General features: G+C 40.8%; 1 protein-coding gene across 1 annotated transcript in view; it reads right to left on the bottom strand.

Moving 5' to 3' along the window:
• Nucleotides 1–16,386, bottom strand: part of DNAJC3 (DnaJ heat shock protein family (Hsp40) member C3) — a 73,073-nt gene that overhangs the window by 2,465 nt on the left and 54,222 nt on the right. The window contains exons 8-11 of the mRNA XM_002918645.4: nt 16,271–16,376; nt 16,040–16,160; nt 2,189–2,321; nt 1,266–1,414 (exon numbers count right to left, since the gene is read on the bottom strand). Of these exons, the coding sequence (XP_002918691.1) occupies nt 1,266–1,414; nt 2,189–2,321; nt 16,040–16,160; nt 16,271–16,376 (509 nt within the window). The remainder of the gene's footprint in view (nt 1–1,265; nt 1,415–2,188; nt 2,322–16,039; nt 16,161–16,270; nt 16,377–16,386) is intronic.

Raw genomic sequence — 16,386 nt, 5'->3', positions numbered from 1 at the left:
GGGGTGGCGGGAGGGGCAGGAGAGCAAACTAACATCCTCAGAGACCAAAAGATCTACTTCATCCTTAAGGTTAAGAACAGGGGCTAAGAAAAAGCGACAGAACACAAAAGAACTCTCAGTCGGTGCAAATGCAGTTCCTGATGCCTCTCTGACTGTCCGCCTCCCCTGTGCACGGCGCAGGCTCAGAGGACAGACCGAGGCTGGCGCTTATTTGCTGAGTGAACGAACAGACCATCCTGCTGTACTCGGTAAGTACATTTCTATTCTCTTGCAGGATCATAAATGAGAACAGAGGATCATAAAGCTTCAAGTCCATAGCATGAGCAGATGTTCAAAAAAGATTTGCCAGGGGGCGCCTGGGTGGCACAGCGGTTAAGCATTTGCCTTCAGCTCAGGGCGTGATCCCGGCGTTACGGGATCGAGCCCCACATCAGGCTCCTCCTCTGTGAGCCTGCTTCTTCCTCTCCCACTCCCCCTGCTTGTGTTCCCTCTCTCGCTGGCTGTCTCTATCTCTGTCAAGTAAATAAATAAAATCTTTAAAAAAAAAAAAAAAAGATTTGCCAAATGGGCATTAAAATGTGATTTCTTTCTATTTCTGATGAATTTGTCTAGCTAAAGTCATAGCTCCTACTGACACGGAAAGACACAAAAGGAGTGGTTATTTAATATTAAATTCCCTCTGGAAATGTCTAAACATTGTCCAGTATTACCTGGTTTCTTTGCCTTCTCTCTCATTTTCTAGCCATTTTAGCATATGACAAAAGCATTTCCAACACCCAGGAAATCTAATGAACACTGACTTAGGGCAAGATTCCTGGGGAACAGAGAGGATAGGCAGCCCCCGGGCTAGGGTTACATTCCAGTCTGGCATCCCAGTTTCCCAGTCAAGCTCCTACAAGTTTGGGATGAAGAATTCATCATTGATCTGGGGAGATGGAAGGGACCTAAGACCTCTCCCCTCACTGTTGTGTTTCCTATCGCAGGTGTTAGAGCCGGAACTCCAACAGCTCGAGTCACTTGTGCAGGAAGAGAGGAGTCAAATCCGGCTCCTGCTTCCGTGTCTGCTGGTCTCCCCACTGTGCCAGGCACACGAGGGCCCTGAGTCTGGCGGGGCCTGAAACTGGACTTCTGGAACCGCAAGGCCAGGAAGCGTTCCCCAGCTCCTGCGGGGGGCCCGGAGCAGCTCGCCCCCCACATCTGACACCGCCTCTAAGTCGGCGAAGGGACAGACCACTGACCCAGCCACCTCAACAGACGCACGGCACCTGGATCAGAGAGGACTTCTTTAGCAGCTGCGATGTCAATGAACTTTTTCTCCGCTTTCTTCTTTTCTTCTTCATTCTGGAAGTTATCTGGGTGCCACTGCAGTGCTAATTTTCGGTACGCTTTAATGATTTCTTGCTTTTTGGCGTTTCTAAGCAGTATTAAAATTAATACTCATTAGTCAAGAAGTACCCGACACACCACCACCAAAAACTAAGAGACAGTTGGGAAGACCGGGCCGCTGACTTGCCAGTGGGACCCTAACCGTGCCCGTACTGTCGCAGGCTGAGCGCCTAGCGTGCGGTCCTGGATGATCATTAAAGCTGGTCAGGCTTCAGAATCTCCATGGGAAGAAATTACGTTTGATCTCTGCAGTTTTTTAAAAAAATCACACAGACCCGTTTTTAAACTTTCTGAATTTCTAACCTACCTGATACAGTTGGCATTAAAAGAGAGAACTCCGACTAAACCACACTTCCCATTTTGCTTCCTTAGTTCTGGTTCAGACTTCTGACTGAAAGACTGATGGTTACCTTGCTCGGGGAAGGGGGATCTTGCCTGTAAGTTAATTCTCAAAGTACCGCTTTATTCTTAGGCCTAGAGAAGTTTGCTTTTCTCCTTCCCATCCCCACCAAAAGAAAGCTCACTCCTCTTTTCCCAAAAAATCTAGGCTAGGGCCTACTTGGGCTACAGTGTCATACCTGTCACCAGCTACTCATTCCCCCATTGCTGCCGTACTGGTCTCTATAAAGAAATCTACCTCTAACAAAATAACTTTATGATGGTTATGATCTGAAAGACGGTCAGGTTTAATCCAGGACTGAAATTCCATAAAGCAAGGAACTGAACCAGAGGAGAAAAAAGAGCAATGATAAGGTTTAAAACAGCAGATTAAAAATAACAATGTAAATTTTAAATAACTCACCTTTTTACTCCCAAGATTTTATAATAATCTCGTTTCTGCGACTGTTTCAGTAGCCTTTGTGCCTTCTCTAGACCTTCCCGAATCTGCTGATCATTTTCATTGTGTTCCTGTGCAGTTTCATAATCCTGAATAGCTATCAAATGTTTAAGATAATGATGTTAAAGGAACTGTAATTTGTAACCTCTACTTACTCTGTAAGACTGATACTCAAGTCACCATCCCAGCCTCTTCACTCTTGCCATTCCTGCTAAAAGCCTAAGAGGGATGGTGATGATTTTGTTAACCAGCTTATAGAAGGCATAATTAAGGCTGAATTTAGGTAGCTTTTTACTCAATAAAACTCACTGCTGCCTATTGAGTCGCCCCCACTTCCCACACTACCTTCGCCACACCTTCCTATCCGTACTTTATACAAGCAGTCTCTCCATCACTACGACTGAACTCATCGTTATGTAGGAAAATAAGACCATGGCAAAGAAAATCTGCATGGTCAGCTACAGGTCCACAAATCAGAAGAATCAATCAGAGGCTTAGAAAGGGAGCAAGCAGAGCCATCAGCAATCAGAATATATGAGTCACCTAGTGATTTCAGCAGGAACTATTACAGACCTACTGTTTTTAAGCTATCGATCAAAGCAGATGGCACTGTCCTGGCTTGGGAAGTCTGATAACAATCCACAGTCTATCTTTTGCCTTGTTTTAGAATAATATCTGGAACACAAGGCATCAGGATACCTAAGTCATGTAGGAAAGAGTCAACACAGCAAGCCTGAGCCTGTTATCCTTACAAAGGCCTGCTGGCAAGGCTGGTCCTGGCTGGCATCTCAGAAGGTGGCCTTCAGGAGCATTCCCACCATTTCCTGGTAAGAACAGCTCACTGTGCCTCAATGTCTGTACAGACAATGTGGTTTATGTTAAACATGGTCTTTCCTTTCTGGGAATCTGGGCTCTGGCAGGGCAGAAGGTGCCTGGCTGACCAACCCGTCATGAGTGGCCCGGCCACTGGCGCTCTAGCGAGCTTCCCTGGCAGACAGCACCTTGCACGTCTTGAGGAATTCTAGCTTGTCCTAGGATTTTAAAGAGAAAGACTCTTGGAACCTTCTACCTGCTTTTCTCCGGATTTTTTGCCATGTGTCTTTTCCCTTTGCTGCTGTTACTTTGTATCCTTTTAGAATAAATCTTAGCCTGAGTACAGCTGTGTGCTGAGTCCCATGTGACCTCCTGATTCACCCAATCTGGGAGTGGTCTTGAGAAGCACACATCTCAAATAAGGGACTGTAGGATTCAAATTCTAGTTTTTATGGAAGTGCATTTCACCGTGGGGAAAAAAAACATCTCTCTGGATAACATGTCTGGGGATTCGTCTTGGCAACAGCTACTCCTGGAAGGCATTCAGGAAGGCACGTGATGCTTCTGACATACTGCTGGAAGGTCACTAGCAGACTAAGGCCATGTCACAATGCCTAGGTCATTCCCCTCACTTTATCTCATCACGCAGACAGCGGCCATTTTATTTCCCAAGAACAAGGATGAGTATAGAACAGTAAAATATTTTGTCTTATTTCACTTTCACATAACTTTTACAGTATATTGTAATTGCTCTAGTGTTAATCTCTTACTATGCCTAATTTATAAGTTAAACTTTGTCACGGGTATGTATGTATAAGAACAGTACACCTAGGGTTGGATATGATCTGCAGTTTCACGCATCCACTGGGGGTCTTGGAAAGTATCCCCTGCAGATAAGGGAGAATTACTGAAATTAGCCTGCACTACAGAGAAAAATTAACCAGCAGCACTACTTCTGGCCCATGAGGCGAGAAGGGTTATGTTTTAAGCTTTTATCCTAATTCCTGCCTCAATGAATTAATATTAAGTATTATTACGAAACATTACTACAGTCGCCCAACCCACAGGGACAACATAAAATACCTTTCCAATTTAGTACACAGAACTGTCACAGTAGTAAGGCTGTACTTTACAATCACTACCCATAGCACCTGATACCACAGCCTAGTAAGGAAATACACTTTGAAGGAATTTAATACAAGAGGAAGATGTTTCAATACATGCAATTTTGCTATTTATGCAAACTCAACATTTAAAACATGTTTTTCATTCTTAAATGTTTAGAGTATCTCCCCCAAAGCAGTCTTCTATATCCTACCCTTTTATTAAAACTTAAGGTAGACACATTTTTCCCAATCCAGAAAAAATATAAAATTATAGATTGTTTCCTACATTCACATCATTACAGGTAGGTAATTTAATTAGAAACTTAATATGGGTGATGTTAAAACTTCCATAGACATAAACTAGGTAGATCATTTTTAATTATATTTTCTCAGATTCTACCCTCCAAGGACTCATCTTTAAAGAAAAAGTAAATAACATCCAGTTATGTTTATCCTATACCATAATTAAGCATCCATGAAAAGTAGAATGAGTCAGAAATATTAAGGTCCTGAAAAAAAAATCTACTACATATTAGCCAATTCATTTTCTATCCTCTGAACCTAAAACAAACTTTCCAAATTCTTTTTCTTCCATATTCCCCCGACTCAATTCTCCAGGAACAATGTAGATGAGGGAAGTGCAGGAGTGTGCCTCCCTTCCATCCCACTCCCCACCGAAAGGACAAAATAAAAATAGAACCATGGCCGCACTGAAGACAGTAGACCAGAAATTTTCATAACTATCCGAAAAAAAGATGCAAATGGGATCATAATAATGAATAAATCTAAGTATAGAGAACCACAATCCAAGTAGAAGCCCTAGCAGATTTGGGAGCCATTTTTTTTGGCCAAGGATCCTCAGGTGAGCATTTAGCAGGCAGGTGCAGCTGCCGCACGCACCCCGCCGGGGCCCTGTGCGTACGGCGTGGCCACTCATGCGGCAGCTGGGACCAGGACGAGACGCAGAACCGAGCCCAACGGCACTGGAGACCTCTGCAACAGGCCTGGAACAAACCAAGGAAAAGCAGTTCCGCCCAGAATTTAAGCACACCAAAGGACCCCAGCAGAGAGGTAAAGCGAGTACCGCGCTGCTCACTTTGGCGAGTAGGCAAGATGGCAAGGCCCACGGGGGAAGTCTTCCTGTGAACCAGTCGTCCCACTTCCAGCCTGCCCGCCGCTCCCCAGGGCAGAAGCAGCATTTCAGAGACAGGTGTGCGTGCCTGCAAATGACTTCCCTCTCTCACTCCACCAGTCCCTTAGCAAATCCCAGATCAGCTTCCCTTCAAAACACATCCAGAATCACACTGCTTCTCACCATCTCCCCGGCTACCACGGCGCCGCAGCCCATAGTTAACACGCCCGAACGGCCGTTGCAGCTTCCATCCTCATTCCCCTGAAAGTCTGTTCTCAGTACGGGGACTTGGAGAGCCTTTTAAAGAGTACATCCGACCCCAACATAAATATGCCCATGGAACAGCAATCTTCTCGTTCAGAATGTCATACAAAACAAAGTGCACCAGGCCGGCTAAGATGAGCTAATACCGCCGTGAACCCAAGAGGAGAGGGGGAAGCAAACAATGAGAAGCCCAATGGCAAAAAAACATCACAGAAGATGCCATCAAAACAGAGTCTCTGGGTATACGGGCTCACCCTGGAGTGACAACCTGTATCCTCTGCATGTTACAAGAACCATGAAATCCAGAGCCAGGCAGTGACGGTAAAGCAGAGGCCTTCCTGGGGAGAAGACACGGGAACAAAGACAACAGCAAATAGCCTTGAGTGGGCAGCCCATCTCAGGAGCCCCCACAACCACGTGCTCTCTGAAGGTGAGGGGCTCGTCCTCATGTGCAAAAAGATCTACCCCCATGGCGTAGCAAAGGAAGTGGGTAGAGGAGCAGCCGGGCTGGCAGCAGATGACCTCCTGGCCATGGTTTGGTTCAGAGAAGCAGAGAGGGCAGGGCCACGCAGAAAGGCCCTTGTAGCAGGAGGCCGAATGTCTGTGCAAACAGTGAAGCAGAGAGTGTTTTAACTGTTAAATACAGAAGGCTGCCCTGTCCCCTGCACTCCCTTACATGCACACGCCCCAGCACTCCCTTACACACACACACACAGCACACACACACACACAGCCAGGGCACTTTCCCACAAATAGCTAGGGCAGGATAAGTCATTTTATGATCGCTTTTTTTTAAATGGTACAGCATCAATTCAAAGACAATTTTTAAACTGAAACAGGAAAACAGCTCCTAAACTTACCTGATGAACATACATCAGAACAACAGCCAAATATATGAAAATTCTGAGCAGACATTATGGCATGAATTTTTTAAAAATCCAATCACCTCTTTTAAGGGTACTCACAAAGCAGAATAAGAACTCAGCAAAGAGACAAAGAGGAGATAAAAATGCGAGTAGTCAATACTCAAAATGAAGATCAAAACCACCACAGAAGTACAGATGAAACAAGGAGCCCAGGAAGGAGAAGCATATGGGAAAAAAATAAGGACCTAAGAAATGGAAATAAAGAATTTAAAACGACTAGAGAAAAAAATGGCAGCTTTACATAACAACTGGCTAGGAGAGCCAGAGGGCCCAAATTTTGGGAGTTCTTACAACCAGCGGTGCTTAAGGCCTAGAATTTTAGGGGTCAGTGTGCCTGGCTCTGGGAGAGCTCAGGGGACACTGCACGGCTCTTAGAACAAAGGCAGAGCAAACAGCCCACGGACACAGAGTGTGGAAACAGTGATCTGAAGAACGCCCGGGGCGCACAGTGGGCAGGTTACTTGCTCATTTCAGAGTGTGCCCCAGAGAGGCAGAATACACGGGGAAACCCCCCCGTGGACAAAGGAACTGGTGGCCCGCCACCATACAGAGCCACCAGCAGGAACCAGTGCAGCGCCAACAGTCACCACCTAACTTGCTTACACCAAGCCCCCTGAACGCTGTGCTCTAGAAAACCCACCCTCAGTCCCAGAAGGGCGGGCAGCCTCCCCGAGACCTGCAGACTCCTGCTGGCACTGCGTCTCCCCATCTGGGAGTCATGCGAGGCCTTGGGTCCAGCGGCAGCGGCAACAGGTCACATTTCACAAGCAGACCAGAGCACACCTGGTCAAAACTCGCCACATTCAGGCCAGGGACCAAACACTGCCCACAACAGGCAGAAAGCCTCTGCAGATGACTGGCCTGAAGGGTAAAGTGGCCAGGATGCAACAGCAGAGAACACACTGGAGACACTCCTGGGAGCGCCAAGCCCTGGGGGACAGGGGACACCCCCAGCAGGGGACTGCAGCACCTCTTCTTCATACACCATCGCCTTCAAGAACAGGAGACAGAGCTGACTTTCCTAAGACACAGAAGCAGACACAGAGACTTAGACAAATGAGAAGATGGAAGAATTCATCCCAAATGAAAGAGGACAAGGCCACAGCCTACAGGTGTAAATGAAACAGAGCTGAGTAACATGCCTGATAGAGAATTTAAAGCAATGACTGATCATAAGGATACTCCCTGGACTTCAGACAAGAATAGAGAACATCAGTGAGGTCATCAACACAAGAAAAGGAGTAACACAGCAGAGATAAAGGTCTCAATAAACAAAATGAGAAACACACCTGATGGGAAGAAGAGCAGGCTAGAAAAAGCAGAGGAATCAATTAATGACCTATAAAAGAGTAAATGGAAAGTGATCCAGTTGAACGAAAGAGAAAAAAAGAATTATGCAAAACAAGAATAGACTTAGGAAACTCAGCGACTCCATCACACATAACAACATTCATATGAGAGGAGTCGCAGAAGAAGAAGAAAAGGGGCTGGAGAATTTCTTTGAAGAAATAATAGCTGAAAACTTCCTTAATCCGGGGAAGGAAACAGACATCCAGATCCAGGAGGCAAAGAGAAGCCCCAACAAAATCAACAAAAGCAGATCCAGGGGCGCCTGGGTGGCTCAGTCGTTAAGCATCTGCCTTCGGCTCAGGTCATGATCCCAGGGTCCTGGGATCCAGCCCCACATCAGGCTCCCTGCTCAGCGGGAAGCCTGCTTCTCCCTCTCCCACTCCCCCTGCTTGTGTTCCCTCTCTCACTGCCTCTCTCTGTGTCAAATAAATAAATAAAATCTAGAGGAGAAAAAAAAAAAAGGCAGATCCACACCAAGATATATTTTAATTAAAATGGCAAAAATACAGTGATAAAGAAAAAATATTAAAAGCAGCAAGACAAAAGAAGATCGCTGCATACAAAGGAAAGCCCATAAGACCATCAGGGGATTTTTCAGCAAAAACTTTGAATATATCATGCCACTCCTTTCTGGCTTGCAAAGTGCTAAATGGGAAAAATCTGCATCGAAGAATACTCTATCCAGAAAGGCTATCATTCCGTATAGAAGGAGAGACAGACTTTCCCAAACAAAGATTAGAATTCATGACCTCTAAACCAGCCCAGCATGAAGTATTAAAGGGGACTCTGAGTGGAAAGACCAAAAGTGACAGTATAAAGGTAGAAAACACAAAAGCAATAAAAATGAATATTTTGTAAAAAAGATCAGTCAGGGAACTAAGTAAAAGAATGTAAAATATCACACCAAATACCTAAAACGTGGGGAGCAGGAAAGAATGGATTCAAACTTAAACGACCATCAACTTATTATAGACTACTATATGGAGAAGAGGTTACATACAAACCTCACGGTAACCACAAATCAAAAACCACTAATAAATATGCAAAAAATAAAGAGAAAGAAATACAAATGTATCACTAAAAACACCCCAGCAAGCCATGAAAGACAGACAGAAAGGACCAGAGAAAATCGTCAGAAACAACCACAAAGCAAGTAATTAAATAGCACGTACGTACCTATCACTAATTACACTGAATGTAAATGGACTAAATGCTCCAATCAAAAGACTTAAGGTGACAGAGTGGATTTTTAAAAAAGCCCTATCTATATGCTGCCTATAAGAGACTCATTTTTAAGACCTAAAGACACCTACAGATTGAAAGTGAGGAGACAGAAAAACATTTATCATGCAAATGTTAGTGAAAGCTGGAGTAGCAATAGTTGTATCTGACACACTAGATTTTAAAACAAAGACTGTAACAAGAGACAAAGAAGGACACCATATAATAATAAAGGGAACAACGCAGCAAGAAGACAAACAATTGTAAATATTAATGCACCCAACACAGGAACACCCAAATACATACAATAGCTAATAACAAACATAAAGAAACAAATCAATAACAGTACAGGACTTTAACATCCCACTTACATCAATATACAGATCAACAAAGGAACAATGGCTTTGAATGACACTGGAACAAATGGATTTTATAGATATAGATATATATACATCTATTTTAAGATTTTATTTATTTGACACAGAGAAAGAGAGCACAAACACAAGCAGGGAGAGCGGCAGGCAGAGGGAGAGAGAGAAGCAAACTCCCCACTGAGCAGAGAGCTGGATGTGGGGCTCTATCCCAGGACCCTGGGATTATGACCCGAGCTGAAGGCAGATGCTTAACCAACTGAGCCACCCCGGCGTCCCCAGATTTAACAGATATATTAAGAACATTCCATCCTAAAACAGAAGAATATACATTCTTTCCAAGTGTACATGGAATATCCTCCACAAAAGATTACATATTAGGCCACAAAACCAGCCTCAATAAATTTAAAAAGGCTGATGTCATACCAGGCATCTCTTCTGACCACAGCACTATGAAACCAGAAGTCAACCCCAAAAAAAAATCTGGGAAGACAACATGCTACTTAAATAACATGCTACTAAACAATGAATGGGTCAACCAGGAAATGAAGAAATTTAAAAGTACATGGAAACAAATGGAAATGAAAATACAACAGTTCAACACCTTTGCACACAGCAAAAGCTGTTCTAAAAGGGAAGTTTATAGCAATACGGGCCCACCTCAAGAAGCAAGAAAAATCTCAAACAACCTGACTTTACACCTAAAGGAGCTAGAAAGAGAACAAGCAAAACCTGAAATTAGCAGAAGGAAGGAATAAAGATTAGAGCAGAAATAAATGATATAGAAACTAAAAAAAAATAGAACAGATCAATGAAACCAGAAGCTGGTTCTTTGAAAAACAAAAAAACAAAAAACAACAATAAAATTAATAAACCTCTAGCCAGACATATCAAGAAAAAAAGAGAAAGGATGCAAATAAATAAAGGCACAATGAGAGAGGAGAAACAGCAACCAGCACCACAAAAACACAAACAATTATAAGAAGATATTATGAAAAACTATATGGAAACTAATTGGACAACCTAGAAGAAATAGATAAATTCCTAGAAACATATAACCTCCCAAAACTGAAAAAGGAAGAAAGAAAATTCGAACAGATAAATTACCAGCAAAGAAATTGAACCAATAATCAAAAAACTCCCAACAAAAAAAGTCCAGGACCAGATGGCTTCACAGGGGAATTCTACCAAACATTTAAAGAAGAGCTAATACCTATTCTTCTCAAACCATTCCAAAAATAGAAAAGCAAGGAAAACTTTCAAATTCATTCTATGAGGCCAGCATTACCCTGATACCAAAACGAGATAAAAACACCACAAAAAAACAGAACTACAGGCCAGTATCTCTGATGAACATGAATGCAAAAATGCTCAACAAGATACTAGCAAACCAAATCCAACAATACATTAAAAAGATCATTCAACACCATCAAGTGGGATTTATTTCTGGGTTACAAGTGTGGTTCGGTATTTGCAAATCAATCACAGCACGATACATCACTTCAATAAGAGAAAGGATAAAAACCATATGATCATTGCAATAGAGGCAGAAGAAACATTTGACAAAGTACAACATCCATTCATGATAAAAACCCTCGACAAAGTAGGTTTAGAGGGAACATACCTCAACATAATAAAGGCCATATATGAAGAACCCACAGCAAACATCATCCTCAATGAGGAAAAACTGAGAGCCTCTCTCTAAGGTCAGGAACAAGGTAAGGATGTCCGCTCTCACCACTTCTACTCAACATAGCACTGGAAATCCTAGCCACAGCTATCAGACAACAAAAAGAAAGAAAAGGCATCCAAATCAGTAAGGAAGAAGTAAAACTTTCACTATTTGCAGATGACATGACACTATACGCAGAAAACCAAAGACTCCACCGAAAAACTGCTAGACTGATAAACTCAGTAGTCACAGGATACAAAACCCATCTACAGAAATCTGCTGTGTTTCTACACACCAATCATGAAGCAGCAGAAAGAGAAATTAAGAAAACAATCCCATTTACAGTTGCACCCAAAATAATACGATACCCAGGAATAAACCTAACCAAAGAAGTGAAAGACCTGTACTCTGAAAACTATAAAACACTGATGAAAGAAACTGAAGACGACACAAAGAAATGGAAAGACATTCTGTGCTCACGGATTGGAAGAACAAATATTGTTAAATGTCTACACTATCCAAAGCAATCTACACATTTAATGCAATCCCTCTCAAAATACCAACAGTGTCATTTCACAGAGCTAGAACAAACTATCCCAATATCTGTATGGAGCCACAGAAAACCACAAACAGCCAAAGCAATCCTGAAAAAGAAAAGCAAAGTTGGAGACATCAAAATTCCAGACTTCGAGTTATATTACAAAGCTGTAGTAATCAAACCAGTATGGTAATGGCACAAACACAGACACATAGATCAAGGGAACAGAATACAAAATCCAGAAATACACCCACAATCATATGGCCAGTTAATCTTTGACAAAGCCGAAAGAAGGTCCAATGGGAAAGAGAGTCTTTTCAACAAATGGTATTGAGAAAACTGGAGAGCCACATGCAAAGAATGAAACCGGACCACTTTCCTACACCATACACAAAAACAAATTCAAAATGGATTAAAGACCTAAATGTGAGATCTGAAACCATAAAGGTCCTTGAAGACAGCGCAGGCAGTAATTTCTCGGACGTTGGCTATAGCAACTTTTTTCTAGATATGCCTCCTGAGGCAAGGGAAATAAAAGCAAAAATAAACTACTGGGAGTACGTCAACACAAAAAGCTTCTGCACAATGAAGGAAACGATCAACAAAACTAAAAGGTGACCTACTGAATGGGACAAGATATCCAATAAAGGGTTAGTATCCAAAATATATAAAGAACTTAAAAAACTCAACATCCAAAAAAAAAACAATCCAATTTAAAAATGAGAAGACATGAACAGACATTTCTTCAAAGAAGACATCCAGATGGCCAACAGACACCTGAAAAGATGCTCATTGTAACTTCTCATTAGGGAAATGCATATTGAAACTATAGTGAGTTATCACTTCAAAGCTGTCAGAATGGCTAAAATCAACAATACAAGAAATAACAGGTATTGATGAGGATATGGAGAAAACGGGAATGCAAAACTGGTGCAGCCACTCTAGAAAACACAGTACGGAGGCTCCTCAGAAAGTTAAAAATGGAGGTTATTCAAAAAGTTAAAACTAGAACTACCCTACGATCCAGCAATTACATTACTGCATATTTACCCAAAGAATACAAAAACACTAATTCAAGGGAATGCATGCATTCTACGTGTACAGCAGCATTACTCACAATCACCAGGCTATGGAAGCGGCCCAAGTGCCCATAGATAGAGGAACAGGTAAAGATATAGTACATATCTACAACACAATATTATTCAGCCATAATAAAGAATGAAATCTTGCCATTTGCAATGACATGGATGGAGCTAGAGAGTATAATGCTAAGTGAAATAAGTCAGAGAAAGACAAATACCACATGATTTCGCTTGTCGTGAAATTTAAGAAATACAACAAAACAAGCAAAAGGAAAAAGACAAATCAAGGAACCAACAATTTTTTTAAAGTAATCTCTACACCCAAAGTGGGGCTCAAATGCATAACCCCGAGATTAAGAGTCACATGCTTTACCGACTGAGCCAGCCAGGCGCCCTTCAGGCTCTTAACCACAGAGTAGAAACTGACGGTTACCAGAGGGGAGGTGGGGGAGGGGATGGGTTGGAATAGGTGATGGAGATAAAGGAGTGTACTTGTCACGATGAACATCCAGTGATTAAAATAAAAACCTAAAAAAAAATGGCTAAGATGGCCAATTTTATATGAATTTTCCTACAAGTAAAAATAAAAAAAATAATAAATGTTATACTCAGACTCAAATTCAGGACTATTTTGAAATTCCATACTCTTTCCACTATGACCTTATTGATAAACTACACTCATTCCTTCAGCAAATATATGAGTGCCTGCTATGTGCCAGGCACAAGTAGCAGAGATGGATCAGTTAATAAAATAGACACAGGTCCTCACATAGCTTAAGTCCTGGCCAGTATAATTACTAATCCCATAAGGACACTTGAATCATCCCTGTATTCAAAGAACTTTACCGACTGTTCAGTATTACTTCGATGTCCATTTGCTTCTCTCAAAAGCTATGAAAAGAATTACTCATACAGATCTGAAGAGCCTCCTTCATTTTTTGTGATCTCAGAGGCATCCTCAAACAATAGTATTACTTTACTTTCTTTCTAGTGACTGGAATCCCCTAATATATTTCCAGATAATTCTGTCATAATCCCCAAATTAATAAATCTCCATGTTCCATTATTCATAAACCTAAACCTTGTTTTTCTTTATTCATTATGTTCCTATCATCATTTTAAATTGCTTATTAAAAAAAAAAGATAAAACCAGTAAACAACATAGAAAGCCCTCATATTTTAGCTCAGGATTTCAAAATACAATTTAGCCTAGTTAGGTAAGATGATCACTCATCTACATCATTTACTAAACCTTCAACTCAAATCTAAACAAAAGTCAAGTAATACCGTTCAGTTTTAGTTATACAGGCCTTCTTGGCACCCCACCCCACCCTCCACATTGAGAGACTTAGCAATCCCATTCTCAGTCCCTCCGTGAGGTTGCTGAATTGCCATACTTGTGACTCAGAACAACCATTTTATTCTACAACCATAATTCAGAAAGATTCCCCAGTGTATAATCCAAACATACCAACAAAGACAAAGAATAAACTAAAGGGAAAGGGAAAAACAGACTCCGAAGACAGATCTACTCTATTAAATTAGTACTAAGCATCTTGTTCTTCAAGAATTAAGCTGACAAGTTTCCCTAAAAAACAAGTCAGTTTCGCATTCGAGTTTACAAAACCATCTTCAAATTATCGTTAGCAGCCTGCAAGATTTAACCTTCTTTTAACAGCTAAGCTTTTTATATTCTTCTGCAACTGCTCTAATTTCACAATTAGAGCTGAGGATTTAAATACAGATGACAAAAGTACCTTTGACGAACTCTGCAAAATTGTAGAGTATGGCCAGTCTCACTGAGTAGACACAGTAGCTCAAAAGTGAAAAGAAAAGGATGCTAACGGGATCTTCTTGAAGGTCATTTTGATTACATACATTTCAAGCCTTCATCAAACCAAGGACTATTCTATGAAATGTCCCACAAATAGTAGCAACCAGAGTTGTCATCGCTCACAGGAAACTGCTTAGTAGCAAGATTCTTTTCAAATGTAAAAAGCAGGAAAAAAGTGAATGATCAGTGTGCTTAAAAAAAAAAAAAAAAAAAAAAAGAGCCACAAATCTATCTGAATTATCAGTCACAGATGCATTCTCAGTGCATCTAAAATGTCATCCAGGATTACCACTTACCATAATATAATTACTTTAACATGACATTAATACATATTAACAGCCACACGTTTTATTATATAAACATTCAGCACTTAAATGAAGGGCGGGAAAAAGAGTACCACAAGCCAAGTTTCACCAGCAAAACACTCTTACCATTTTCAATTTAAAATGCTTTANAAAAAAAAAAAAAAAAAAAAAGTACCACAAATCTATCTGAATTATCAGTCACAGATGCATTCTCAGTGCATCTAAAATGTCATCCAGGATTACCACTTACCATAATATAATTACTTTAACATGACATTAATACATATTAACAGCCACACGTTTTATTATATAAACATTCAGCACTTAAATGAAGGGCGGGAAAAAGAGTACCACAAGCCAAGTTTCACCAGCAAAACACTCTTACCATTTTCAATTTAAAATGCTTTACCTGATTTGAAATGAAAACTCTGTAACAAGGGCTATAAGGCTCACTTCTTTTAAAAACCATCATACTTAAATGTTCATAGCATACTGTCACATGAAAAAGTCACAAAACAATAAATGTGAAAGGATTCTTTTTTTTTAAATATATTACTGTGTATGCCTTAGTTCTCTTCCAAGAATAGGATACTGCCCTTATTTATTCAAGGCCCTTACAACATCTAACAGGAAACTCTCTCCGTTACTTCAACTTGAACAAAGTAGGATAAGCAACTATCCTAATGTTACTCAATAGCTCAGTGGTTACAGATCATTTTATATTTAGGCATATACAACATATATAGGTATGTTGTAGGTATAATATGTATACTATGCATTTGCATAGAATATATATACCTACACGTGTATAAAACATACACTAATACATATGCAAGAAAAAGTCTGAAAGATATAAATCCCAGATGAACAGTGACTACCTCTGGATGATATGAAATCTAATACTTAAATTTTCTATGTTGCTATTTAACTATTCTAACTTGTCTACTACAAATAAAGGCTAAAATTTTTATTTTTATATTCCCCTGAACTGGTTTCAACAGCAGAACACTCTCCTCATATGGTAAACCTTTAAAGTTCCACTAAGGAAGAATAATTTTCAAGTTCTCTGCCATCTTCCTATAGTCGTCAACATTTCCAGCTAGTCTGGTAAACTTGTTCTAAACAAAAGGATGTTAAACATGTGCTAATTTCATATACACCAACTTTTAGATACTGCAAATCAAATTCCTTAAAGATTTACCTTCATCGTACATTTCTTCTATTAAATAGGCCTCTGCTCGATCTTTCAGAGCATTCACATTGTCAGGTTCCATCTGTAAAACTTCAGAACATACTCGAATAGCTTCAACAGGCTTCTCATCCTACAAATATACGTGAGGAAAGGATTTATGGTTGTTATTTATGTTACTACTGTTATTTATGTTATTCCATATATTAAGTTTTTAATTTCTGGGAACCAATCAACTGTTACCTTAGAAAAGCAGTGGCAAATCCTTTCTTTCGAACGAATCGTATATTCAGAAACACTTGGCTCTGTTTTCATGACAGATTCGTATTTGCTGGTTGCATCCGTGTATCTATGAATGA

The sequence above is a fragment of the Ailuropoda melanoleuca genome, chromosome 7, assembly GCF_002007445.2.
Source record: "Ailuropoda melanoleuca isolate Jingjing chromosome 7, ASM200744v2, whole genome shotgun sequence".
Lineage (NCBI taxonomy): Eukaryota > Metazoa > Chordata > Mammalia > Carnivora > Ursidae > Ailuropoda > Ailuropoda melanoleuca.
Note: the sequence above shows the minus strand (reverse complement) of the source record. Positions and strands in the feature narration are given on the sequence as shown.